Source organism: Schistocerca serialis, chromosome 10 (genome assembly GCF_023864345.2).
Source record: "Schistocerca serialis cubense isolate TAMUIC-IGC-003099 chromosome 10, iqSchSeri2.2, whole genome shotgun sequence".
NCBI classification, from domain to species: Eukaryota; Metazoa; Arthropoda; class Insecta; order Orthoptera; family Acrididae; genus Schistocerca; species Schistocerca serialis.
In genome coordinates this window covers 168,466,691-168,494,632 of record NC_064647.1, presented here as the reverse complement: position 1 = coordinate 168,494,632, position 27,942 = coordinate 168,466,691, and the positions used below count along the sequence as shown (strand labels likewise).

Below are 27,942 nucleotides of genomic sequence, written 5' to 3'. Positions count from 1 at the left end.
ACTATCACTTCCGATCAACATTAAATACTTCATGAACCCATACATGGAACTCCAAATGTGCAGTGTTCCTGCACTGCTACAGAGCATGCATTGCAAGGTATTCACACAGTTTATCGCATAGAGTTACCATAAGGAATGAAACAAGAATTGTAATACACTTTACACCACAGACGCTCACCCCGGCTTGACGAAAACATCCGAACATTGACCAAAAGTTGCACAAATAATTGAGTTTGAAAGGAAAAGAAACGAGGTATGAAGCATTTATAAATTCATCGAATGTAGCGAGGTGGTTTAATTTCCTCCCAGTCTATAAAACTAATTTCGGGCCATACTCAGCTCTTGCCGATTAATGTAATATAATACCCGCCTACTAATCAGGGCGTCTGTCTCCGTTGCTTTTGAGCGTGAATGGAAATCGTAGAAATTTTCTGTGGAGCAACATTTAATAATAAAGCGTTTTAAATCATCAAAAGCGATGAGCGGGAGCAGGCGCTTTCGATAAAGAACGGGGGAGTGCAGCGCCGCTGCTGTCGCCACGGCCGCTGCCGGTAGCCAGCAAATGGATCCCGGAGCTTTGCCGCATACGGCGTCCAGAGGACAGTCTGCAGGAAATCTGCCGCAAAATCGTTACTGGATAAAATTTTGATATCGGTGTGTCAGAAAGCGAAATAGATTGAATCTGCGCTACCATTACATTCACGTCTTCAGCATTCAGACAGAAGAGGCTATAAAAATATTTTATGCCAGCTGCTCTCGATCCACTGACATTACGAACGGAAACAACGCACGCTACCGCTAGACCACAGGCGTAATCAGCCTCGTGTTTCTCTATCATGGGACAAGTTTTCCTCCAGGAAGTGCCGCAGTCTGCAGTGTTGCCAGATTGTGCAGATAACCGGACTTAGAGAATTAGCGAGTTGGCCAGTTTTATTGTCCCATGTCGCGATCGGCGCGGACTTAGCCTCTGAAGCGGCCGGCCGCCGGTCGAGTTTTATGTCAAAGAGTGTACACTGCTATTACTTTTGAATTCGTTTGGATTGTTAATAACAAATTTCATAAGTGAATATATATATTGTGAGGCTACAGTGAAGATCTCCAGTTCTTTAAATAAGTGTCTGCAGGATGATCATGGATGAGCTCCAGCAATTATTCTGATTACACACTTTTGTGCAATGAACACTCTTTTACTCAATGATGAGTTACCCCGGAATATGACGCCATACGAAAGCAGAGAATGAAAATAGGCGTGGTAAGCTAATTTACTCAGATGTATATTGCCAAAATTTGCAATGACCCTAATAGCATAAGTAGCTGAACTCAAACGTTTCAGCAGATCCTCAGTGTGTTTTCTTCCAGTTCAACCCCTCATCAATGCATACACCTAGAAATTTTGAATATTCTACCTTAGCTACCGATTTCTGATCGAAGTCTGTATTTATTAATGGTGTCATTCCATTTACTGCGTGGAACTGTATATACTGTGTTTTGACAAAGTTTAATGAGAGCCCATTTGCAGAGAACCACTTAATGATTTTCTGAAAAACATCATTTACAATTTCACCAGTTAATTCTTGACTATTGGGTGTGATAGCTATACTTGTATCATCGGCAAAAAGTACCAGCTTTGCATCTTTGTGAATATAGAATGGCAAGTCATTAATATATATTAAGAACAGCAGAGGACCCATGACCGAACCTTGCGGCACCCCATTCTTGATTGTTCCCCAGTTTGAGAAATCACCAGTTTTTTGCATATTATGTGAGCTGTTTATTTCAACTTTCTGCACTCTTCCAGTTAGGTATGATTTAAACCCTCACTGTCCCATTCATACCACAGTATTTGAGCTTATCCAGAAGTATTCCACGATTTACACAATCAAACACCTTTGATAGATCACAAAAAATCCCAACGGGTGACTTCCGGTTACTCAGAGCATTTAATATTTCATTAGTGAAAGTATAGATAGCATTTTCCATTGAAAAACCCTTCTGGAAACCAAACTGACATTTTGTTAAAATTTTATTTTTACAAAGGTTTGAAGCTACTCTATAATACATTACTTTTTCAAGAATTTTGGATAAGGCAGTCAGAATAGAGATTGGGCGATAGTTGTTGACATCAGACGTATCCCCTTTTTTATGCAGTGGTTTAACAATGGCATACTTCAGTCTATCTGGGAAAATACCCACTTCAGAGAGCTATTACATATGTGGCTAAGAATCCCACTTATTTCTTGGGAACAGGCTTTTATTATCCTGCTGGAAATGCCATTAATTCCATGTGAGCTTTTATTTTTGGGAGAGTTTATTATCTTCCTAATTTCAGAAGGAGAGGTAGGTGGAATTTCAATTGTATCAAATGGTGTGGGTAAGGCCTCTTCCCTTAAATGCCTTGCTTCTTCTAATGAACATTTAGATCCTATTTTGTCTACAACATTTAAAAAATGATTATTCAAAATATTTTCGACTTCTAGCTTGTTGTTTATCAAGCTTCCATTCTCTTTGATGGTGATGCCATCATCCTGTACTCTTGGTTGCCCGATCTCCCTTGTAATAATATTCCAAATTGTTTTGATTTTGTTATCAGAGGTATTAATCTCGGACATGATGCACATGCTTCTAGACTTTTTAATAACCTTTCTTAATGTAGCACAGTAGTTTTTATAATATTTAGTTGTTTCTGGGTCATTACTCTTTCTTGTTGTTAGATACAGTTCCCTTTTGTGGTTACAAGATATTTTTATTCCTTTAGTAAGCCAAGGTTTTTCGCATGGTTTCTTATAATTACATTTAACTACTTTCTTGGGGGAAACAGTTTTCAAATTCTCTTAGAAATGTATCATGAAATAAGTTATATTTTAAATTAGCATCGGGTTCCTTGTACACCTCATCTCAGTCTAACTGCTGAAGATTTTCTCTGAAACACCTAATTGTTGAGTCATTAATTGAACGCACAACTTTGGAGGGTAGTTTTGAATTACTGAATGGAGCTATGTCACATACTGTAACTAGCTGAGCACCATGATCAGAAAGGCCATTCTCAACATGACAAGAATTAATGTTTTTAAACCTATCTTGGTCTATAAAAGTGTTATCTATCAATGTGCTCCTGTCCTTTACTACCCGAGTAGGAAAATTAATGACAGATGTCAAATTGAAAGTACCGAGCAAGCCTTCCACATCATTCTCCCTATTACACTCTTTAAGTGAATCAACATTGAAGTCCCCACAAATAATAATTTGCTTTCCCCTATCTGACAGATAGCACAACAAGGCATCCAAGTTTTCCAGGAATAAATGAAAGTTTCCTGAAGCGGACCTATATACTGTTACAATTATAAAAGAGCCCTCCTTCAGTTTAAGTTGACAGGCACATGCTTCTATATGTTGCTCTAGACAAAACTTTTTTTGTATCTAAGCTTTCTACACAGCGATAACTTGACATATATGGCAACTTCTCCTCCCACCTTATTCTCTCTACTCTTATGTGCAGCTAGTTTATAACCACTGATATTTACCTTTTCCATATCAGACACAATGTGATGCTCAGACAGGCATATTACATTATCAGATTCAATGTCATCTAAACAAACCAGAAGCTCATTTACTTTGTTCTTCAATCCCGGAATATTTTGGTGAAAAATGGTAACATTAGTTTTTACTTTACTTTTGTGAGAATCTACTTTTTTCTTTAATCCATCAATATTTTGGTTAAATGTGGTAACATTATTATTTACTTTCCTGTTGTGAGAATTTTGTGAGTTTTGGACCTCTTTAGCACCTGCCTGCCTGCCTGAACTTATCATTGGCCACTGATATTGGTCTAAAAAAGAGGTACATCCATGAGTACTAGTGTCCCACCTTATGGATTTCGCTAACAACCCTGCCAGTTTACCCTTCCCTTTCCTATTGGGATGTAGGCCATGCCTTGTGAAATCCCCCTATCAATAGCCTCGACAGGAACCAATCCAATGTCTGACAGAGTGGCCGCCCTCCGCAACTGATCCAACTCCAAATTTACCCTCCTGACAGAGCGGTTCAACTGGGGCTGATCATGCCACACGAAAGCAGGCACCAGCCCAACACTGGTATGGGTCATTACTGAGGCTATTTTCACCACAATGGGGAAGAAGTAAAGAAAATGGTTCTTGAAAATTGCCGAATCACCATTAGAGATATAGCTGGTGATGCTGACATATCCTTTGGCTCATGTCAAGCATTCTTTTGGAAGCTTTGGGTGTGAAACACATAGCAGCACAGGTTTGTTACGAAAGTGTTGAATTTCGATCAAAAGTGACGTCATGCAGACATTGCTTAGGAATTGCTGAATGAAGTAGACAATGATCCAGAACTTCCAAAGAAGGTTATAACGGATAACAAAACTTGAGTATACGGATATGATGTTGAAACCAAGGCTCAATCATCCCAAATGAAACTGCCTGAAGAGCCAAGATCAAATGAAATTCAACAAGTTTGATCACATACGAACATTCTTCTCACTGTGTTCTTCAATTACAAGGGATAGTGCATCATAAGTTCCTGCCTTATAATCATATGGTCAATAAGAAATATTAAATGGAAGATATGCGCCATTTGCATGAAGCAATCCTAAGAAAACTATGCCTGTGGCAAAGCCATTTTTATAATGCCAATGTTTTCATGTGATGAGAGTGTGAATTATTGGAGATTTTGGACCTTCATTTCAACTAAATGGCTGGTAAGAATTAGCATATCTTTATTTATATTACTGTTACATGCCCTAATGAACTGCAGAACGAGTGAAAAACTGAAGTGGGTAAATTAATGGTTGGGATAAATAATATAATACAATAGCATGAATTTTCATGTAACACGAGTCACTTTAATGTAATTTTTATACCAAGAGAGATATTAGAATTAGCTTTATCTTGTTCAGTAATTTACTTCTTAGTGTGAATGTATAAAAGTATATTACTAAAAATTTTCCATTTTCAACCAATATTGTAAACAGAGATAATTAAATATGTAGCCTGAGTCACGTAATCCGAGTCACAGTTGTATTATTTTAAGGTTAGAAGAAGAGGATGCCCTTAGTAGCAGCAGAAAGACAGAGTAGGAGAAGGGAAAAGTTAGAGTGTGAAGGAAAATATGAAGAATTTGAGAAGAAGCGTCTGGAAGAAGCTCAAAAAAGCCAGCAGAAGCAGAAACAAAAGTTTCTACAGTTGAGTCAACATAAGCAAGGACTGTTGTTAGAAGAAACAAGAGCTAAAAATAGGAAGATAGATAGAAAACATTGGCAACATAAGATGTGAGACCAACAACCTAGTAAAGCGAATTTGTCACCGTATAAGACACTTAATGGTCTGGATAAAGCCATGGCTTGAGTGCTGCAATTGGTTACATTAGCAAGGTACTGTCAACTATACCGGATAATATGAAGGTACTTTCAATCTGGTCAGATGGACCTGCCTCCTAATTTAAAAACAAATATATTACTGCTGCTGTACCTCAATTTCAGTCATTTCATAATTTGGAAACTTATTGGAACTTATTTGCTACATCCCATGGTAAAGGAGCCGTAGATTGAATTGGTGCAGTTGCCGAACGGCTAGTGGGGAATGCAGTAAAAAGCAAAAATTCACAGTAGGTGATGCATCAACTTTCGCTCAGGTAGCTGCAAGTACCACAACTATGCAGGTCTTTCATGTGTCTGTTAATGCAATTCAAGGAATCAATGTGAAACTTAATCTGGCTTAAATATTTTCTTCAGCACCATCAGTATCAAACACAAAAAGCATTCACTGCTTTCACTACAAGAAAGGAGTGCTACAAACATATCTGCTGTCTCCAAAGAATTTTGCTGCTGCAGATCATCATACTGAAGAAACTATAGAAAGTGTGGAAACTGGAGACTGGTACAAAGTAGAATATGACAGTAAATTCAGTGCTGGAGAAGTACATGCAGTTTTTGGAAATTCTTACTTAATCAGCGCAATGGAGTGTGCTGGTCACTATTGGAAATGTGATGAAATTATAAAGAAAATTAACACATTTGATGTTGTCAATGCAAGAGGATATTTTCATTTCTCTGACTTAATTGAATTTACACCAGATGTCATGCTCACTCGCAGAAGTGTATCACATCTGAGGAGAATTACTCTGAAGTGGACAAAGTTGATGTAGTTCAATAAATACAGATTTTCAAAGAAACACAAAAATTCCTGTTACTTTCTGATCACACCTCATATTGCACAAGCCACCATATGCTGCACAGCAGGTGGTGCCTCATACCAATAGCACCCATTCGCTCTGCTGTTCGACTCGCAAATGGACCAAGCAAAAAATAACTGCCTATATATTTCCGTATGAGTCCTTATTTTGTCTTCAAGATCCTTAGACAAAATGTACAATGACAACAGCAGAACTGTTCTGTGGTCAGACGCAAGTGCCTATTCTCTAAATTTTCTTAACACCATCTTTGCTATAAAGATTCCCATCCTAGTTCCTGAAGCATCTCCATAATACATGCATGTTGGCTTAACCTACCAGTAACAAAACTAGCAGCATGCCTCTGGACTGGGTCCTGATGTCTTGCTTCAATAGAACTTGGTGGGAATCCCAAACATTCTAGCAGTACTCAAGAACGGATCATATTAGCTTTCTGTACAGTGTCTCCTCCACAGATGAGCAACACTTTCCTAGAATTCTTCCAATAAACAGATGTTGACCATTTGCCTTCCCTACAGCCTATCTTACATGCTACTTCCATTTAAAGTCACCGAATGAGGTGCATGCAGTGGTTAGCACACTGGACTTACATCGGGAGGACGATGGTTCAAACCCACGTCCGGCCATCCTGATTTCGGATTTCTGTGATTTCCCTAAATCACTTCAGGCAAATGCTGGGATGGTTCATGTGAAAGGGCTTGGTAGATTTACTTCCCCACCTTTCCCTAACCCAATGGGACCAGTGTCCTAGCTGTTTGGTCCCTTCTCCCAAATCAACCAACCATTTCACATCACTTTGCCCCTCCTAACAGTCTCTGATGAACACTTGTGTCCAGGGTAACATACTGGGTTCTATTGCTTAAGAAGTCTTAGAGTCAACTCACGTACCTGGGAACCTATTCTGTATGCTCAGACCTTTATTAACAGTTTGCAATGGGCACTGCATCCAGTTCTTTCCAGAAATATAGGAATATGGAGTCTGCTGACTGGCCTTTATTTGTGATTATCAGGAAATTGTGCAACAAATGGGCAAGTTGAGTTCTGCATGAGTGATGCTTTATAAATCCATGCTGATTTGAAGACAGAAGCTTTCCTGTATCACAGAAATTCATCATATTCAAACTTAGAATATACTAAAGGATCATGCAGCAAACTGATTCGAGGACTTTTACCACTCTACCAGTAGTCATCTGTGATTTTTTCCACGCATTTGAAATTTTTCACTAAGTGAGTGATTTGCAATAAATAGATATCCATGAGACTTGTATTTTATATACAAAACAACAAATAAAAGTAAATATTAGCAAAATCCAATCTGTTTACAAAGCATACTGCTTACAAAACTGTTAAGAAACTCATCCTAGAATACTGCTGAAGTGTGGGGGGACCCACACTAAAATAGGACTAACGGGGGACATTGGATGCATACAGAGAAAGGCAGCACAAATAAAAAACAACTGTAGGTATGCGCAAACTGTGAAACATTATTTACGAAATTTAAAGAACCAGTTTTGACTGAAAATCTAGAGATATTCTTGAGCCCCCTAGATCTTGCTCCCATAATCTAGTCATGTTACTAATTACAACTGTCCAACCTCTGTATTATAAGTGAGATACATATTTTATTTGTAATATATAGTTCAAAATTTTCTTAATGGCAACTATTTCATCAAATGCAAGATACAAAGTACTAGACTCACACCTGAACGTGCTAGCATGAATTTCTGTATATACTGGTACAGCACCTTGTGAGCTGTCTGAACACAAAAACATCAGTATCACCATGAACAAACAACAGATTTCATGATAACAATCACAACGGAAAGTGAATTTTCACCTACTATCATATCCTGCTGACCAACTCCACATAGCAACCATAGCAAGGAGCCCATGAAAAAATTGGCCTTCTATTTTCCAGTAAAGATCCGGATTGCATTTCCTCAAGGGTGCAAACAGCACCATCCACAGAACATATGTTGGTATGCAGTATATATTGTTCAGTAGCACGAACAAGATCCGCACCAAGGACTTGCAAACTGCTGCGACTTTACTGTAAATAAGTTTAAAAGAGATTTCAACATTGTTCCACAGTAAAAAAACTTTTAGTTCTAGTTTACAATCAGAAGTTCTAAAGCTACATTTCATATGATAACTTACTGGAAATGTTAACAATACATACAGGGTGACAATTATTGAACTATATGAAATAAAAGTGTCAGAACTTCTGAATGGTTTGCGTTAGGATGTTCAAATTACATGGTTGACCACAGGGCATGATGGGAATTTGTATGTGCTCTATGGTTTGGTTTAGCGATGAAGCCCCTCTCTCATTTGGAGTGTTTTGTCAATATGCAAAATTGGCACATTTGGGGGACTGAGAAACCGTATTTCATGACTGAGAAGTCTCTTCACCCTCAACAGGTGACTATGTGGTGGCAATGTCCAGTCACAGAATAATATTCCTTGATCGCTTGGTGACTACTGAACAGAACATGAAGGTTTTGAAAGATGACTTCATCCCCACTATCCAAAGTGATCCTGATTTTGACAAGATGTGCTTCATGCAAGATGCAGATCAACTCCAACAAAGCAGGAAAGTGCTTGATATCCTGGAGGAGCAATCTGGGGACCGCATTCTGTCTCTGAGGTACCCAGAGACCACTAGCATGGCCCTTGATTGGCCACCCTATTCTCCGGATCTGAACACATGCTACTCCTATTTGTGCAGCTACATTAAAGACAAAGTGTACAGCAATAACTCCAAAATCATCGCAGAGCTGAAAACAGCCATTCGCCAGAGGTCATCGACACTTCAGTGGGCCATGCAGAATTTTGCTATTTGTCTGCGCCACATCATCGCCAATGATGGCATGCATGTTGAACATGTCATGACCTCAATCCGAATATCTGTAGTGATGTTTATATATTGAATAAAGTATGTGCACACTGTAGCATGTAACTAATTAATGTTTTTTTTTCATATAGTTCAGTAATTGTCCCCCTGTACAAACCTGTGCTAAAATGTCTATTAGCAAAACATTTACACGATAATGTTCGTATTGGTGAAACTCAACTAATCTTTGTACCACAGCTGCATTTTCCTTATGCAGTGATTTGATTAGTGAGTGGATCTCTATAATTGGGTTGGCATAAGTTGATCTCTGACAGCTGTAGTGGAATGAGTATGGCAGCTTTGTGGGCCTACCTCAACCAATAACATAATATGATTTTGTAAATGTCTCTATGGTAATGCTCAGTGTTGTCACAGCTCTGTAGATGTGTAACATTTTTGCCTGCAGCCGTTAGTGCTTTGCAGTTGAAAGCTGGCAACAGTGCTGCGAACTGTCAAGGATTGTCTTACGCCATCTTGTTATGCAGGATGCAGTGGGAGGTGTGAGCATGAGAGGAGCACAGCAAATCTACCACAACTAATAATTTAACACTATTATGACAGGATAGATTGCTACTCACTGTAAAGAGATACATCGAATTGCAGATAGGAAAACAAAAGGACTATTACACATTGAACTTCCGGCCAAAGCCTTCTCCAGAAACGAAAACCACAAAAGCAAGAAAACTTCGTGCACACATCGGCCAGAGACAGTGGTCATTTGTGCATGAGTGTGCTTCCTTCTGTAAATGTACGTGTGTGCGCATGTGTTTTACTTTTTGGAGAAAGCTTTGGCTGAAAGCTTGATGGGAAGCAGTCTTTTTGTTGTGCCTGTCTGCAACACACCATGTCATCTTTGCGGTGAGATGTGAGCTATCCTTTCATAACACTGCTGAAATTCCAACCTGGACACTCAATGATTTGCCACAAGAGGGGGTATGCAAAAATACTGATGCTGAAAGTACATTTCTAGTGCCAGATTTCTTTTATATCGAAAAGGTAGGGACTTAAGGAGGTGGACTGAACAAAGGGGAGCAGGGACAGAAAATTCTGACAGGAAGAAAACAACAAAGACCGTTTTACACTGGGAAAAATCAATTTCTTTCTTGATCTTCCCCTAATTTCTTTAAACTGCTAATCGATAAATAAAACAACAAAAAACCTAAAAATCCAGAATGGAATAAGACAGTATTATGAAAAGGATAGATTGCTATTCACCTTACAGCAGAGATGGTGAGTCACAGACAGGCACAACAAAAAGAGACTACTAAACATGCACGCTTTTGGTCAGAAGGTAATCTTCCAAAACACACAACAAACACGCACACATACACAGCTCACACATACATGACCACTGTCTGGCTGCCAGGGTAATAAATAGTTTGAAATATGAATGAAGGAACAAAGCTGTTGAAATGCTGTTACTATCTCTTTTATAAACATACAATATTAAATTACTTTTGAGATATAGGACTAGAAAGGAGGATTAGTTGTCAATCAAAAATGATTTCTAGTTTAAGGTGTATTGTGATAAAGCCACTTCAGAATTCTGCTTACTTCATTAACTTAGCAGAGTCCAGGATGTAAATAATTTTGTTTATGATGATATAATTTTATTGGTCATCTGTCTTCTTCTTCTTCTTCTCCTGTGCAAACCTCTCCCTCTCAGAGTAGCACTTCCATTTAACACCCTCAATTATTTGTCACAAATATTCCAATTTCTGCTTGCCCTCAAATTTTTGTCCTTCTACAGTTTCCTTCACTCAGAGCCATGGAAGCTATTCTTCAATACCTTAATACATGTCCTATCAGCTTGTGCCTTCCCACAGTAAATTTATTCAGGAAGTGAGATAGGAATGCATTAAGGCATGTAAGTTGCCATTAATGTCATAGCATTTTACATTCCTAAGTAGGCTATAAGATTACAGTGCAGACAACCAAAAGCCATGGTAAGGTCACAGTGCACTATAACACAATAGTGTCAATTATTTAACTCTGTCAAAACTTAATATGTGAGATCATGGACTTTGAGTTAGGCCTATTACAAGACATACGGTTTACTTACTGAAAGAGTAGTTTCAAAGTGTAGCTGCAAACTATCAATGTTTTTCCTATTACAATGAATACTTTGTACCGGAATGTTGAACACCCCCTCACACAACTTTACATATTATCAATTAATTATAATACATAAAGCCTACTGATAACTAAAATGAGCGAAAACACACTGAAAACTCTTGAACTGCATTTAAGAAGACCCATAATAAGTGATTGTTAGCTCAAATCCTTCAATCAATATGTGTTACAGTAAGTACGACCTTTAATATTAACTGAACTACATTTTGAATTGCTATTCCATTCATTCAGAAAACACTGTAATAGAGGAAGTTCATTTCTTAGATATGTCTATCATGAAATCCACGTGTTACACAATGTAATTACCTATTTTTATCATTAATGCCGAGCATTTAAAAAATGTCACATTCGCCACTACCTTTCCTCTTCTCATTAAACATGTCTATTTGTACATATTTGTTTGAATGACTCACATTTTCCTTGGATTAAGCTGACAATCTATATCACTGCAATATCATTCATGTACAAATAAATTATTAGGCCTCTACTAAACTAAATAGGTGTACAGCTGGAATGCACAAGTCAAAAGTTCAGTTATTCATTTAACATTTCTGGCATTTGTATTACCCTGTCCTCACTACTTGCTCTATATACCTACATTTTCAAGCAATGAAAATTTACTTATGGAACATGTTTAAACAAATAATATGTATCAACATATCCAGTGCTGCAAGAGGCATACACAAGTAATATTATCTTACCTTAAGTTCTCCATTTCAAGTACTTGCTTAAATCTCTCAATAAACATACTAAAGTCAGCTACTGTCAACCAAGACAAAACACTAAAGTTCACGTTCCTGTCATTCGCATGTCAATAAAGGAGGCTTCTGTAATGATGAGAGCTTTTAGAAGCCATGGCACCTTGACTGCAACCTGTGAATAAATAATTTATCATTGTCACTGGTGTTTTTTGATTTAATGCAAATCTTGCACTATATACATCACAGACTGAGGATGTCTATCATCATATTTCAATTAATATAATGTATAATTTCGAATTGTTGCTTCAAACAGACATGTGCTTCTCACAAGTTCCTAGCCGGTCTGGCAAAATTAAAATGTAACATGTTATACATGGGTGTCAAATTAAATTTCCATGCGATCGCAAACTCTTCTGAGCAGTGAATCAAAATTGATCTGTATCAAGCATGGAGCCAATAGATATAATACACGTAATCTAACGCATCAGTCATGCCCAAAAGCCGACACACGAGTTACAGCGTTGCATTGAAAATCACGTTCCCTTTTTCCTTCACTTCGATCTGTACACTGCTTTAGAACACGGCTGTCGTATTTATACACACTCGAATATGTACAGAAGTAACTTGTCTTTCATACCTGCAAAATGTCGCCGATATTTTAGAAACCGTCAACTGACCGCGAACACACACTGTAGCATGTAACACATGAGCGTGCGTATTATCTCGCGCTGCTGGGGGAGGGGGGACCGATGGGATGAAAAAATTTACATCTATTCTTCGGCTGATAAGACGGCTTATCGCTGTGGCACTCACATTTAAAGAACTTGATTTAACAGTACATACCTTATCTCGGCAACGCTATGCCAGTCCTATAGGTGAGTACCAGAAACCACCTTGTCTTTTCAGCAGAGCTCTGTCACTCATTATTAGCCTTTATTTGATATGTTTACGTTAATCTTATGTTTTGTTTCCTTCTTGATAACTCTGACTTCAGATCAAGTTGTTATTTTTCTCATTGCAATTCCGATCTCGTAACAAACGTCACAGGAAAAGGAAGAACAATTGAATAACACATTTCTAAAGGGAGGCATTCCCAGTAAGCTGGCCATAACATTATAGTTTTGTTATATTACGCTGACGGACTCGAATTTTTCTACATATAAATAAATTTCAAATACACAGTGTAATTTGTGATTAGACAGAAAAGGCTGGTGCTGAATTCCATAATATATGAATGTGCCAGGGACAAGGAAAGTGGCACTTGGTTTAATCGCCCAGTACGCGAATGAACGATGACAAATAAATGTATTTTTGTATTTAGTTGTCTTTAATCTGTTTACGTTATTCATTCACATCTTTCATTCCCTTCAGAGAGTTTCCCCCTTTGGTACGCCACACTGGAAAGTCTACAGAGTACAGTGCTCCACATCTTTGGACGCCGTGTGTTTCAACTGCCCTCTATCGCCGAACACTGGCAACAAACCGGTTAAGGCTGTCTGCTGCTGGTGACCTGCTGACCTCGGAATATCTTTGTCCTTCCTCACATCAGCGTTAAACACAATTTAATCCAACTATGGCAACGAGAATCAGTTATCTGTCGCGTCTATGTCGCAGGGCAGCGGTTGCGAGGGAGCATCTGCACGAGATTGGTGTGCAGGATTGGAACAGGGTCCTCCTCATCGGTTGTGTCAGAATGGTAAGTATTTATTCCGCTAGAGTGTTAATTAAACTATTTTTAATTGCCTTAATAAATAAATTCGGTTATAGAGCTGAATCGTGTGAACTAAAACTTTGTAATATGGCAGCCGGACTCACTGAATTTCGCTGGGTGCGACTCTGTTATTGTGAGGCAAAAAGGAGCAAAGCAGTGTCATTACGTTAGCAACAAATTAATGAATTCGCGAAACGGAAAATTTTGTTTCTGTGTCAATAACTATTGCTCAAAAGTTACGATAAATGAAAGTGCGTCTCCCAAGTCACTTGGGCATAGATGCTACACATCTAGTTTTTCCATCTAGATCGTTTGTATTAACTTTAGAGAGATGACTGTCATCAAGAAGAAATTTAGTGTAATTCATTTGTGGAAATGGATATATGCTTCCAGTGTACCACTGAACTGTACAGCTGAATATGTATACAATACAAAATTTTTAACAGCGTTCAAGACTAATTCGTGTTGTAGTGACTGTGTTACAAAATTGTCGACATGAATGGGGTATGCTAGCATAATTGTCAGTTGCATCAGCAGCACCAAAATTTTCTACAGAATTATTAGCAAGCATCAAACAAAAAATAAAATTTCTAGACATAGCAGAGAAATATTGAAAAACTCGGGTTGTAATGTTTTTCAGACAGATTATTATGTGAGTGGCCTTATAAAATAAGCTTGATTTATTTTCAGCACAAAGTATCAGTCTTTGTTCTAAAGTCCATGAACATACTGCAGAAAGGTAGGCCTAAATCCACTCAGAAAATAAGCTACTAAGAATGACTGAAGAAGTAAATGACAATCCTGTAGTAAGCCTCAGAAATGTTGCCTGCAGAAGGGCTTGTTATTTCTTTATATTAAAGGACAAGGAGGTGACACAACTGGAAGGAACACAGTTAGCCCATTCTAGAAAATGAAATGTATGATGAAATGAGAATTCGAACTAACAAAAGAAGTGAAAGGCATTGTGTAAATATGTGCCTGAAAATAACATTTTTACTTTTTTTACTAGCAACAGACCAGGAAATGACCAATGGCAAAACTTTAACAAATGATATGATTTGACAGTGAAGAAAATAGGGCCCATACAAGAAGAAATGTCACAAATGATCCATTCACAATTTACATAATTTATTATTTCCTAAAAGACAAAATGGAGTGACTCGGTGTAAAAGATGATCAGAATGTAGGCCTACACAGTTTGAGAAGACCAGTTTCTGCATAATTCCATCCAAAACAAAAAAAATTATCAGAAGTTGATGTGGGATTGTTTAAGAAGTTACGAAAGCATAGATATTGATGGCTATAGATAGTAAATGTAAAATTTGTTGCAGAACCCTTGTTTTCTGTGTTAGCCGTGACATTCAATGTACCCCTCTCATGTTCGAGCCATTGATGATGTGAAACAACTCTACAGCACTGTCATAAATATAACAGAGAGCTCTACAGAGTTTTGAAACATACATTGTTCTGAAATACTATTTATGTTTTAAAGGTCCACATCTTTTAATGCCAGTTAATTCATAATTATCTAATAAGTATGCCAATATAGTGTTCACCAGAACACAGTTTGTCTTGCTATTATTCCAGTTTGTACTCATAATAGTCCTTTAAACAATGCAGGAACCAGCTGCCTGGAAATGACCCCTTGAATAAGATTTATCCCATTCTGTGGGGTAATTTCCAGGCCCTGTTTCAATTTTCTGTAGGATCCTGTATGAGGCAACAGTGTGAAATTTTGTCCAGATGTTTGGTTATGTGGGAATCTCACAGAAAACATGCTTATTAAAAAAGAACAGGTACCAGAATTATAGCGAGAATCACATTTTTGTCATATAATTACCCCTCGATGCCATACCTTCATAGGTTTCTGTATACAAAGCCTATGTGTACACATTCCAAACTCATATCAGCAGCTATAATATAGTAGCCCACAAGTATGATACTGCATCACTACACATATTGTACGTAAAACTTTCTTGCAGTTTCTTATCATTGCTAAGAGGAGTAGTGATTACAGAAGTGTAAGATTCCACCAGTATGCTTTGATTCATGATATCACCAGTATGGCGAAAACGACCACTCTCAATGCCTCATATATGGTGCCTACGATGTCATTACATAAACATGGCAACAAACACGAAAATATATATAAAAGCAACAAACACAACTCCCTCCAAAAATATAATCAAACTAATGGGATCAGCTTTGGAAATTAGGGGTTTTTGGGTGGGGACAAACTAAATATAAACACACAAAGACACACACCAGGACCCCAAACTGCTCAAAATGACGACATAAAAACAACACAAAATTCCCACATTCCACTACACTCACAATATCCACAGGAATCGGTCACTTCCCTTCACATACATAGCTCAGGTGCAGTTGTCGGTACCACAAAATAAAAACCAGCAACACCCAAAAATTATAATCAGACCGCAACAATCGATACCACAAAACCAACAACAAAAACTGGAATCGGACACTTCCCTTGACCTATGTAAGTCAACAACTACTGACCAAAACATGTTGAGCTACGTCACATGGGAATCGGACACTTCTCATGACCCATATAGGTCAGTTAAAACTGACGATACAGAAACCTATGACAACATACATAGGAATCGTGATATGTGAACAAACACTTTCCAGCATGCATTGTGGTGCACAAGATATGATGTACAGACTGCATTAGACTGTTGAATATGCAAATTCCGTGTTCGTTGATGAGCAACTTAATATATTTGCATAGCCAAATGTATTAATATGTATTGTGAAAATAAAGCATAAGTTTATTTTGCCCCTTAAATAGTTGTTACTTGTCATTTAGCTGCATTAATCTACATGAACTGCAACAGGTTATAGGCCCAGTTACTGGATTAAAGTGAAATAATAAGCTTTAAGGTGACATGTATTTGCACAAAAGGTGCGCAGAAGTTTGTATAAAGTAGGATTGTGTACACTATATGAAGAAGAAAAATAACTGTAAAATGAGTACAACACAGATACCGCAGATAGATCGGCTTGTAGGGTGTGAAAATTACGCGACCTGGAAATTTGCTGTTGAGGCGTATTTGCACTTGGATGACTCATGGGATGTCGTAAACGATAAATTGGAGCCTACAGAATCAAGTTTTGCTACTAAGGATCGGAAGACGAAATCAAAACTAAGCCTTTTGATTGATCCAGTGAATTATGTTCACATAGAAATGGCTACATCAGCAAAGGATGTATGGGACAAACTGAAAAACGCATTTGAAGATGGCGGTTTAATCAGAAAAGTAGGATTACTTTGTGAGCTGAGGTTTTGAATAAGTGTAAAAGTGTGGATGAATATGTGAATCTCCAATCATCTGAGGAATATTCTTTTAAAAGATTTCTTGTGACACAGGAGACTCGGACATTTGAATAAGAAAAATATGACTTTACTGAAGAATATGGCAACTTGGTTGGAAAATTGTGGAATGAATAATGTCCAATGTGAGGTGTGTTTGCAAGGGAAGCAGGCTAGATTGCCATTTAAATTGAGTCATAGCAGATCTACTGAAGTCTTGCAACTCGTACACTCGGACCTCTGTGGACCTATGGAGAATAAATCCCTAGGACGTAGCTTCTGTTTCCTGACATTCATAGATAATTTTTCTAGATACATGTACATTTATTTTATAAGGAGCAAGTGAATGATGTATTTGTTGTTTATTGCAAAATGGTCGAAAGACAGACTGGGAAGAAAATTAAAATTATTAGATCAGACAATGGATCAGAATATGTAAACAGATGATTTAAGGAACAGTTGAATGGAATGGGTATTAGGCATCAGACTACCATTCGATACAGTCCTAAGAATGGAGTTGCAGAACGAGGCAACAGAACCATTGTAGAAAAGGCAAGAAGTATATTAAGCAATGTTGAGCTACCTAAGTGTTTTCGGGCAGAGGCTGTGTCGACAGCAGTGTATTTAATTAACAGATCACCTACCAAAGCTGTGAAACATAAGACACCTTATTAAGTATGGACTGGGAAGAAACTGGATCTAAAGCATGTAAATCTTTGGATGTGAAGCCATGGTTCAGATTCCAAAACCATTAAGAGAAAAATGGGGTACAAAATCTCAAATATATTTTTGTTGGCTACTGTGAGGATTCAAAAGGCTACAGATTTTGTAATCCTGTGAATAAGAAGATAATAAGTAGTAGAGATGTAGTATTTTTAGAGGATTATAGACCTAAAATAAAGTAGTCAAAATGATACAGTAATGCAACCAAGCATAATGTGTGATGGTGCTGAAACAGAACTGGAAACTGAATCGGAGGAATATGAGAATAAAGAGGAAGCTGATGTGCTACCTGAGAATCAAATTGAGAAAGTAGAATCAACAGAGGAAGTCAGTTTAAGGCAGTCTTCACGTATAGCAAAACCAAAAGAATATCGAGAGTATGAAATGTCTGCTGCCCAATCAATCAATGAACCAATCACAGTTGATGAAGCTTTAGCAAGTTCAAATACTCAAGATTGGAAAAAAGCTATTGAAAAGGAGCTGCAATCTTTTGTGGACAATGATACATATGAATGGGTTGACATGTCTGAAAATAAAGAGCCACTAAGAACAAGATGGGTGTTTAATATTAAAAATCCTGAGAGTGCAATACCAAAATTCAAAGCCAGATTGGCAGTTAAAGGATATTCCCAGAAAGAAGGAATAGATTACAATGAAACTTTCTCATTAGTGGTGAAGTATTCATCATTAAGATACCTTTTAGCTCTTGCAGTAATTTATTTTAACCAATAGTGAAAGCCAGCTGGACTTTTTTTTAAAAAATAAACAGTTACAGTCAGAATTTAATATGCATGATTTAGAGGAAATTAATCAATACTTAGGCTTGAAGATTCTAAGAAGTGCCATCAGAGAATAATTATGGCTTGATCAACCTCTGTACACAAGGAAAATCTTAGAAAAGTTCAGTATGGAAAATTGTAGACCTATTTCTGCTCCTATGGAAAATAATGCAAATGTATTAATATGTGTTGTGCAAATAGAGCAAAAGTTTATTTTATCCCTTAAATTCATGTTACTTGTCATTTAGCTGTGATAATTTGCATAATCTGCATAAATTAAAACACTATATAGGTCAGTTACAACTGACTATCCCAAAACCTACGACGACATACATAGGAATTGGACACTACCCTTGACCTGTATAGGTCAACAACAGCTCACGATACCAAAATGCATCTACAACTAAAACATTGGAATCGGATACTTCCCGTAAGTTCCTTAAATCAACCACAAGAGGCGAAACCAAAACATCAAACACCTACACCTGCGATAAATAACACTGAACCAACAACACATGAAAAACCCCACAAAACATCACAACTCGCGAACAATAGACCCGAAAAAAAGAGACTATCGTAAAAAAATTTTGGTGCTACACACTAGGTCAGCCACCCCAATCTCTCTCTCTCTCACACACACACACACACACACACACGCGCGCACACACACACAAAACAAAACAAAAAAACTCTCAACTGCCCACAACCTACCAACTATCAACCCCTCCGCCCACCAACCTTCGCCCTCCCCTCATAATAAAAAATCCGACAACAAATAAAAATCAGAAAATAAACGAAACTCGATCACACACTCAAAAACAACTGCAACAAAACAGATACTCCGCAACATAATCATAAAACTCTCTGTCCCATTGTAAGTAACATAGGAGCATCTACTTCTTTTTGTTGCCAAATATATGACATCACTATTGGGACCTCTCGTAGGCAAGTGCGACCATCATATTTGAAACTCTGAAGATTTCATAGGTTGCCTGAAAACTCTTAGATTGCAATCGTTAAATCTCTTTGTAAGTTTTGATGTTATGTCTTTATTTGCAAAGGTGCCTTTGCAGGACTCCTCGGAGCTCATTAGCAACAAGTTTGAGGAGGACGCAGTAGTGTTATTTAAACACTTCCTTCAATGCACCGGTACTTTGTATTTCATGACCAATATTTTGAACAAGTGTCGCCATGGAAAGCCCTCTGTCTCCTGTGGTGGCCAATTATTTTATGGAGCACTTTGAAGAATGCGGTATGTGGGTGGTACATTTGTGGTGTGGCCACATGGACTTCATACTCTACCTGCATTTCTTCAGTATTTGAATTCACTCCATCCAAATATAAACTTCACAGTGGAAGTGGAAAAAGATGGTACTTTACCTTTTCTTGATGTTCTGGTACGAAGGAAAACAGATGGAACCTTGGGACACAGTGTCTACAGCAAGCCCACACATATAGGCCACATGCTGCCATCATCCTGCACAATGCGGTATTGCACTACATATTTTAGTTCATAGAGCACATGTGGTATCTGATCCTGAAAGTCTGTCAAGTGAAATAAAACATTTGAAGACAGTGATCTGACAAAATGGTTATTCTGAGAGACAGATATGTAATGTATTCAGGCGCAGGCGAGTTCAGTCTATGGAGCAGAATGAAGAAACGAAGACACCCACCACTTTTGCCTTTTTGCCATATTTTGGTGCCATGTCGTCAAGAATCAGAAGAGGCCTTGGAAGATATGGAATTAAGTGTGTTTTTCAACCATCTGCAAAACTGAGAAACCAGTTGGGTTCGGTTAAGGATGACCTTGGCCTAAGGAAATGTGGTATGTACAGGATTCCTTGTCAGTGTGGGGTAGCATATATAGGCCAGACTTGCCGCACAGTACAAGAACGCTGTGATGAACATCAGCGTCATACACGCCTTCATCAACTGGAAAAGTTGACAGTTGTGAAACACTGTCTGAATACAGGACATTGCATGATTTATGAAAAGATGGAAGTTTTATCCCGGGCATCATCTTTCTGGGATTGCATCGTTAAGGATGCAATACATATCCGTACAGCTGATAATCTCATCAACAAGGGTGTGGGATTTCAATTGAGCACAGCCTGGAACCCTGTATTTGCTGCTATTAAATCATAGTGTGAAAATAAAGATTCTTCGATAACATTGGTCTAGTACGCTCGTCAGTGAGTAATGTCTGTCTGTGCTGTTGGCAAACGCAGCGTACAGTGCATGCGCGGGAGAGCCGCTCTGCGACTTTCGGTAGAGGTAGTTTGAATATGGCACCATCTACCCGCAAGTCATTGCGCATGTACAAGTTCCGCACCTGTGTATTCTTCGCGCGTGTTCTACAAGCGGGACATCTATGTTTGTATCCCATCAGTCGCGTCTAGCCACCAGCAAGGTTGAACCACCTGAAGATGTCGGACAGTTGCTCCAAGGAAATATTGTTGAATTTGTACAATGTGATCTGGTGGAAAACCCGCGAAGTCTATTTACAATACTGAAGTTGCTAATTCATGACTAACATGTCACCACTACATTGCTAAAGTTGGCTACACTGAATTTCCTTAGGAACAAATCATATCTGAGAACACTGTTTTAATGCCACTACATGTATAGCATCATCCAGTTCCTTTGTTTTGAATTGTGTTTTCTGAGCTCTTGTACTGAGTTGTGTCCAGAGTCAGTTACTGGTTAGAAATTCAATTGTTGCGGTTTTTAACTATTCATTCAAAAACAAAAGTAAGTCCCCTAAGGTTATAATAATAATGTGAAATACTTTTGTAATGAAACAATGGGATGGAATGCATTTTCAATATTTAATTACTTTTCAGGTTACACCAATCATCTTTTGAATTATTTAAGACAAATGTTGGTTTTATGACTGAAGCAGTATGGGAAATATAAGTAGACAGTGTTTTCTTGGACGGTATCTGCAAGATATATGTGATAATATCCTGACTTTTGTGAATGAACTGACCAGTGAAGTATAAGAACTTTTATTGTGATGAAGCAACAGTCATTCATACTGTGATCTAAATGTTTCACAAACACAAAGTCAGATACCTGCATCGATTCTCTCTACATAAGAAAGCACCATAAGCAGATTTGTTTCATCTGGATTGTGTGAAATTAGTTTAGAAAAGGCAAAGACATTCAGAATGAGGGGATTTAGCATTACTCCTGGGGAGAAGATATGCCCAACTTCCATCAAACTTATTAATGAAAAACAAGCAGGTGACGACTCATCACCAGACTATATAAATGACAATAATGTAAAGACTCCTGAAAAATCTGTGCTCAATACTAGCTTAACTAGTTTCGGGGTATCTCCTGCAAAGTTGCATTCAGTTGCTCAGCATAGTCGGTATGGAGCAGCCAAACAAAAATTGGAATCAGCAGCTGGGGCTCTAAAAACTAAAATTTCATATTCATATCAAGTTGAGCTGGCTGCTGATGCAAGCACTATCCCTGAGACAGTGATTTAACAGAACTGGAAGAAAAGCCAAAACATCATGTTGAACTTATGGAAAAAATCAAACAGAAAATTGAATATGCAAATAATTGGGGGAAAATTCAATTACTTACTCTTGTGCCACCAACTTGGTCTCAACAGAAAGTCAGTTCCAAATTTCAGGTTTCTGAATATTTGGTACGACAAGCAAGAGCTCTTTTAACGAAAAGGGTATTTTATCGATGGCTGAGCACAAAAGGGAAAGACATTGCCTCATGATACAGTGCAGAAAGAAAAAGTTTTTATTTGGATGACAAAAACACAAGAATAATGCCTGGAAAAAAGACAAAGTGATCACCAACAAAAATACCAATGAACAAAAGTGCCTTGTTTTAAGTAATTTAACTGAACTGTATTCTCTCAATAATAAAAAAAAAGTATCCTGAAGACAAAGTAGGATTCTCAAAATTTGCTTCTCCTCGACCAGAACAGGATCATCAGGAACACATACTGTATGTGTGTGCATTTACCACCAAAATGTTAAATTGCTTCTAAATTCCATTTCTATTAAAGAAACGTACCAAGATCTAATTAAAATAACATCATGTGATATAAATAACCAAGCCTGTATGTGTCATCTGTGTGAAAAATGCCCCACCAGTTCATTGCTTCAAACCAACTTAGAAATTGAAGAAATAGAAGACTACGATTCTGATAAGATGGTTCAGCACAGTCAATGGGTATCAACTGATAGTATGACTTTGTGTTCAGGTCACTTCTCTATCAGAATTCTGTGACACACTGATTAAGAAAATTGAAAAACTTACTCCATGCTCTTTTATATCTCAATCAAAATCTGATTATCTGAAAATGAAGAAGGAAACACTTGATGAAGGAACAGTGTTAATTTTAATGGATTTCAGTGAAAATCTCAATTTTGTTGTTGAAGATGAAGTACAAGGGTACCAATGGAACAATGGCAGCTGCACTCTTCACACTGTCCATATATATTACAAAAAGGACAAACAGTTGCATGCAAAAAGTATTTGTATTGTTTCTGCTAATCTAGAACATGATGTTGCCTTGATGTACCAGACTCAGAAGACTGTGTTGAATCTTTTTATGTGTGAATTTCCAGAAATTCATCTTGCGTATGTTGAATATTTCACTGATGGTTGTGCTCCACAATATAAAAATTGTAAGAATTTCGGAAATATCTCCTACCATGAACACAACTTTAACATAAAGTGCAGCTGGTTCTTTTTTGTTACCTTCCATGGCAAATCTCCCTATGAAGGTATTGGGGGCACTGTTAAAAAAAAAGTTTGCAGAGAGTTTATAAACGTCAAATACTTATAGCTTCACAGGTATTTGAATTCTGTCGTGAGAACCTGCAGTGCATTTCAGTTCTTTGTTTCAAAATATGAAGTGGTACAAGTCAGACATTATCTTTCTCAGTGCTTCCCAAGTGCAAAAACAATTCCTGGAACACGGTCTATGCATCACATTGTACCAATTAGCTCCAACCAAGATTGGAGCAAAAAGGCTGAGCTGTGATACAGATTTCAGTATCGTGCATGTTTTCACAGATGCACTTTCGCCACTAATGCCAGAATGCACTGTGCAGCGCAATTGCTGTGTTACGTGTGCATATGACTCTTCTTGGTATTTGGGAATTGTTGAGAAGGTGAATTGTGAAAGAGGAGATGGTACAGTAAGGTTCATGCATCCTCATGGACCATCCCCATCCTTCTATTGGCCTGATAATGATATTTGTGATGTTTATTTCTCTCATATTCTGTGTGATGCTGATATCACCACAGCAACAAGCTGTGCTTATTCTCTGAGCAAAGAGTCCTCAAAGTTGGTGGAAGAAAAGTGGTTCTCATACAAAAAAAATGTATCTAAGCATCAAAGTGTCTCGTCACATGTGTAGTTCCTAATCAACTTGAATGCAGTGTTCATATGTCATGTAATGTACAAGTTGCCCTATATTTTATACTGTACAATTTTGTTTCCTATATGGATAGTAATTGTATTTCTCTCCATATAAAATTTTTCCCCAGTGCCATTCATTTCTCAAAACTGATTTTTTTGTGTGATGAAACTTTACTATTTGTAGATCACTTTCTAATTTTTTCAGTGTTTACCAGAGGGGGGGGGGGGGCAATTGTCCAAAATATTTTTCTAATTTAACAATAAAATTAATGTACAAAAATTTAATTGGACAATTCTAACATGTTCTCAGAAACTACTTGTCCAAAAGGATATTGGGGGGGGGGGGGGGGGGGACTGTCAGCATACCATTTTTTGTTTAAAAACTGCACCCAGTTTTCAAATTTTTACAGTTTGCTGTGAAGTAACGCATTGCATCAAACTTTCAGCAATTGCTACCAACAGAATGTATATAAAGCAATAAAAATTGGCAATAGTTCATGATATTAGATACAAAAGCACTACACAAAATCCCAGTTCACAAGTAGATAATAAGTCTCATGGCCTGGATGACTTGACATGCAATAACCCATTGGCTTTCTCTCTTTCTTGGCCTCAGCAGTGTGTTCACAGTGCTGCACACATTCCCATTTTCATGTTCTTTGATAGACCTGCTGCTTCATTACCACTATCTGGGCTATAGATAGAGGTGTGCTGAATGAAATGCATTTGAGTTTCAAGAGAGCAGTGTGTTATGCCTTCAGTGACTATCATAGCAGAATATTGTCAAATGATCTTTCATAAAATCCAAAGAAATTCGGGTCATATGTAGAGACTGTTAGCTGCACCAAAGTTAGTGTCCATTCCTTAGTGAATGAGACAGGAACTGAAATTGAGGGTAGCAAAGCAAAAGCTGAAATGCTTAACATTTTCAAACGTTCCTTTACAGAGGAAAATTCAGGTGAATTGTCCCAATTTAATCCTTGTGCCACTGAAAAGATGAATAAAATAAGAATCACTGTCAGTGGCATCAAGAAACAGCTGAAATCGATAAAAGTGATCAAAGCTCCAGGGCCCGACGGAATGACTATTGTATTCTATACTGAATTTGTGGATGAGTTAGCCCCTGTTCTAGCTATAATATATCGTAGATCCCTCGAACAAAAAAATGTGTCCAGTTGTTGGAAGAAAGCACAGATCACACCCGTCTACAAGAAGGGTAGTAGGAGTGACTATTGTCAAATATCCTTGACACTGATTTGTTGTAGTATCTTAGAACATGTTCTGAGCTCAAATGTAATGAGGTATCTTGAACAGAATGACATCCTCCGTGTCAACCAGCACGAATTCCAAAAATCTCGGTCTTGTAAACCCGATTCGCACTCTTCTCGTGTGAGATACTGAAAGCTATGGACCAAGGCAGTCAGATAGATGCAGTATTTCTTCACTTCCAAAAAGCATTTGTCTCAGTACCACACCTACTCCTATTGTCAAAAGTATGATTATATAGGGTCTCAAGTGAAATTTATGACTGGATTGAGGACTTTTTTGTAGAGAAGACACTGCATATTATCTTGGATAGAATGTCGTTGTCAGATGTAGAAGTAAAGTTGGATGTTCCTCAGGTAAGTGTGTTGGGACCATTGCTGTTCATGTTGTGTATTAATAATCTTGCAGGCTGTATTAATAGTGACCTCAGACTTCTCACAGATGATGCAGCTATTCCCTGAAGTATTCTCTGCAAGGAGATCTGACTGGGGCAGTTTCAGCTGATGTTAAAAATCCAGATCAGTCAATTGTGTTGACTATTGACCTGAAACTACTGAAAAGGCTGATGCTCCTCTTGAGGAGCCAATCTAGCCTGCCTCTCCAGACCCCCCTTCGCCTCCCCCCCCCCCCCCCCCCCCCCCATGTGGTGTTGCACCTACAGTATCTACCTGTATCATTGAAGCAAAAAGCCATCCCATTTCAGCAAGGACCATGATTCTTGGGAGGGGGAGGGGATGGCAGGTTACTTAACTATAGTTTAGGAAGTATTGTTTTTGTAGGGATAAGACAATCTCAGGTTTAGCTTTCTTGATTCAATTTTCTGACTGTTTTGTATCATTTCAGGCGAGTTCCTGGCTTATTCCTAATAATAATAATAATAATAATAATAGGAATGGCCATCACTGTATCACATCTCCCACCAATTTTTAGTCATTTCACATTAACATATAATTTTAAATTATTGTTTTTAATGTATTTATTATTATTTAATGTTGTTTTCTGTCAGCAAGATGCTGTGGTTCAGTGTAAACGAAATTTGTTTCTCAAGTAATCGTTGAGACCTAGGATGTGAGACAAAGTGATTTTGTGCAGTCCTAAGGTATTAGACTCATATTCAGGAAGACAGCGGTTCAAAATCCCATTTGACCATCCAGATTTAGGTTTCCTGTGATTTCTGTAAATCACTTGCAGCAAATGGTTGCTCTGAAATGGCATGGCCAGTTTCTTTCCCCAATCTGAGCATGAGCTATGCTTGTAATGTTCTCATTGTTAATAGGACCTTAAACCCTAATCTTCATTCTCATTAGGATGCAAAGTACAGTGGTTGAAATGTTTTTTGACTAGAAATTGCTCATCTACACTGCTAATTACCATGGAAAGGCAATCACTCAGAAGAGCAGCATGTACACACAGATTCTGCCTGCAAGGTCAACTTCAGTCCACCATGAGCAGTGGAGTCAATTCTTTAAGAATGCCTGCTGACAGAAGTCAATTATGGACAAAACTTGCCAGTGGCTAAAGAACTCAAAACAAAGCCCTTCATGTGAAATTAGTTGGTTTCTCTGTTCCAGTATACATGTTAAAAGTTAAATTCTAAAACATTAGCTTTGCTTTAGGCTGGAGGAATTGACAAGAAAATAGTTCAGTTTGTTTATAAAGTTGTCTTTGCTGTCTATTGGGCATTTTACATTTTGAGCTAGTCGCCCGGAAGGTTTTATTGAAGATTAATTCATCTATTTCAGTGGTGAATTTCAATATTGCTAAAACGAGTGAGAATCTTTTGTTGTACTGTACAGAAACATGTAATAAATTGTTGTTGTCTGTGGGAAATAATCTTGGAGTTATGAATTACTGTTACTGATATGAACATTTTGTTGTAATGAAAAATATTGTGAACATTGAAATTATTTCTAAATAGAAACTGTATGGTGTAATTAATCACATTTTTATTGGCTTTCAAGTATAAAGTTTTGCATACTTTAAGAAATACAATCTTTCTGCTATAGGCATCGTCATCCTCGCACAGAGTCGAGAGAGATACATTTGGGGAGCTTCAAGTACCTGCTGATAAATACTATGGAGCACAGACTTTGCGTTCTGTCATGAACTTTCCAATTGGAGGTGAAACGGAGAGAATGCCAGTGAGTGAGTTTACGCATATATCAGTGATCTTGTTACCATGAACAGATTTTAATCTAATACTGAGTAATGACTCTAAATGATGAATTTAGTGACCACATTTTTTTTATTTTCTGAGGACTGTGATAGATCGTTTAAATCTGATTGCCCTAACATTTGTTTTCTCACAAACTTGCAAATCTATACAGTGTTACTATATAGTTTACTCACATTTTGTCTTTTATATTTAACAGAAACCTGTGATTGTTGCTATGGGGATTTTGAAGAAGGCAGCAGCCATTGTTAATAAAGAGTACGGCCTGGACCCAAAGATTGCAGATGCGATTGCGAAGGCGGCAGACGAAGTGATCAGTGGGGAGTTGTATGACCAACACTTCCCCCTTGTTATATGGCAAACAGGGTCTGGCACACAAAGTAACATGAACACAAATGAGGTGAGTTGCTATGTGTTTGAATGAGTGTTTCTTAACTGTGCAGCTCTGGTTTGCTGAAGTTCACCCAAAACTATAAGGTGGGGAATTTTCCTGATGTATTTGTAATTTAAATTCTTCTCAAGTAGAGTATGTTGCATTAATTTTTGACAAAGGGTCATTTGGCCATTTCATCTCTCTAGATGAATATTTAATTTCACCAGTGGGATGTCCTATAC

The 27,942-nt window shown here is 37.8% G+C and overlaps 2 protein-coding genes across 3 annotated transcripts in view; one reads left to right on the top strand and one right to left on the bottom strand.

The window, feature by feature from the left end:
* The window catches only part of LOC126425114 (acyl-CoA:lysophosphatidylglycerol acyltransferase 1-like), an 88,085-nt gene extending 75,084 nt beyond the window's left edge, over positions 1 to 13,001 (bottom strand). Inside the window, exons 1-3 of one of the 2 annotated variants that reach the window (XM_050088044.1) lie at positions 12,781 to 13,001; positions 11,938 to 12,109; positions 8,052 to 8,260 (exon numbers count right to left, since the gene is read on the bottom strand). In XM_050088044.1, the coding sequence (XP_049944001.1) occupies positions 8,052 to 8,260; positions 11,938 to 11,984 (256 nt within the window). In that variant the 5' untranslated portion in view covers positions 11,985 to 12,109; positions 12,781 to 13,001. Of the gene's footprint in view, positions 1 to 8,051; positions 8,261 to 11,937; positions 12,110 to 12,574; positions 12,690 to 12,780 lie in introns of those variants that run through there. The other variant, XM_050088045.1, reaches the window with a different exon arrangement.
* Positions 13,002 to 13,344: 343 nt separating this feature from the next.
* LOC126425112 (fumarate hydratase, mitochondrial-like) overlaps positions 13,345 to 27,942 on the top strand; it is an 87,420-nt gene continuing 72,822 nt past the window's right edge. Inside the window, exons 1-3 of the mRNA XM_050088041.1 lie at positions 13,345 to 13,633; positions 27,161 to 27,295; positions 27,527 to 27,727. Coding sequence (XP_049943998.1) covers positions 13,511 to 13,633; positions 27,161 to 27,295; positions 27,527 to 27,727 — 459 coding nt within the window. The 5' untranslated portion in view covers positions 13,345 to 13,510. The remainder of the gene's footprint in view (positions 13,634 to 27,160; positions 27,296 to 27,526; positions 27,728 to 27,942) is intronic.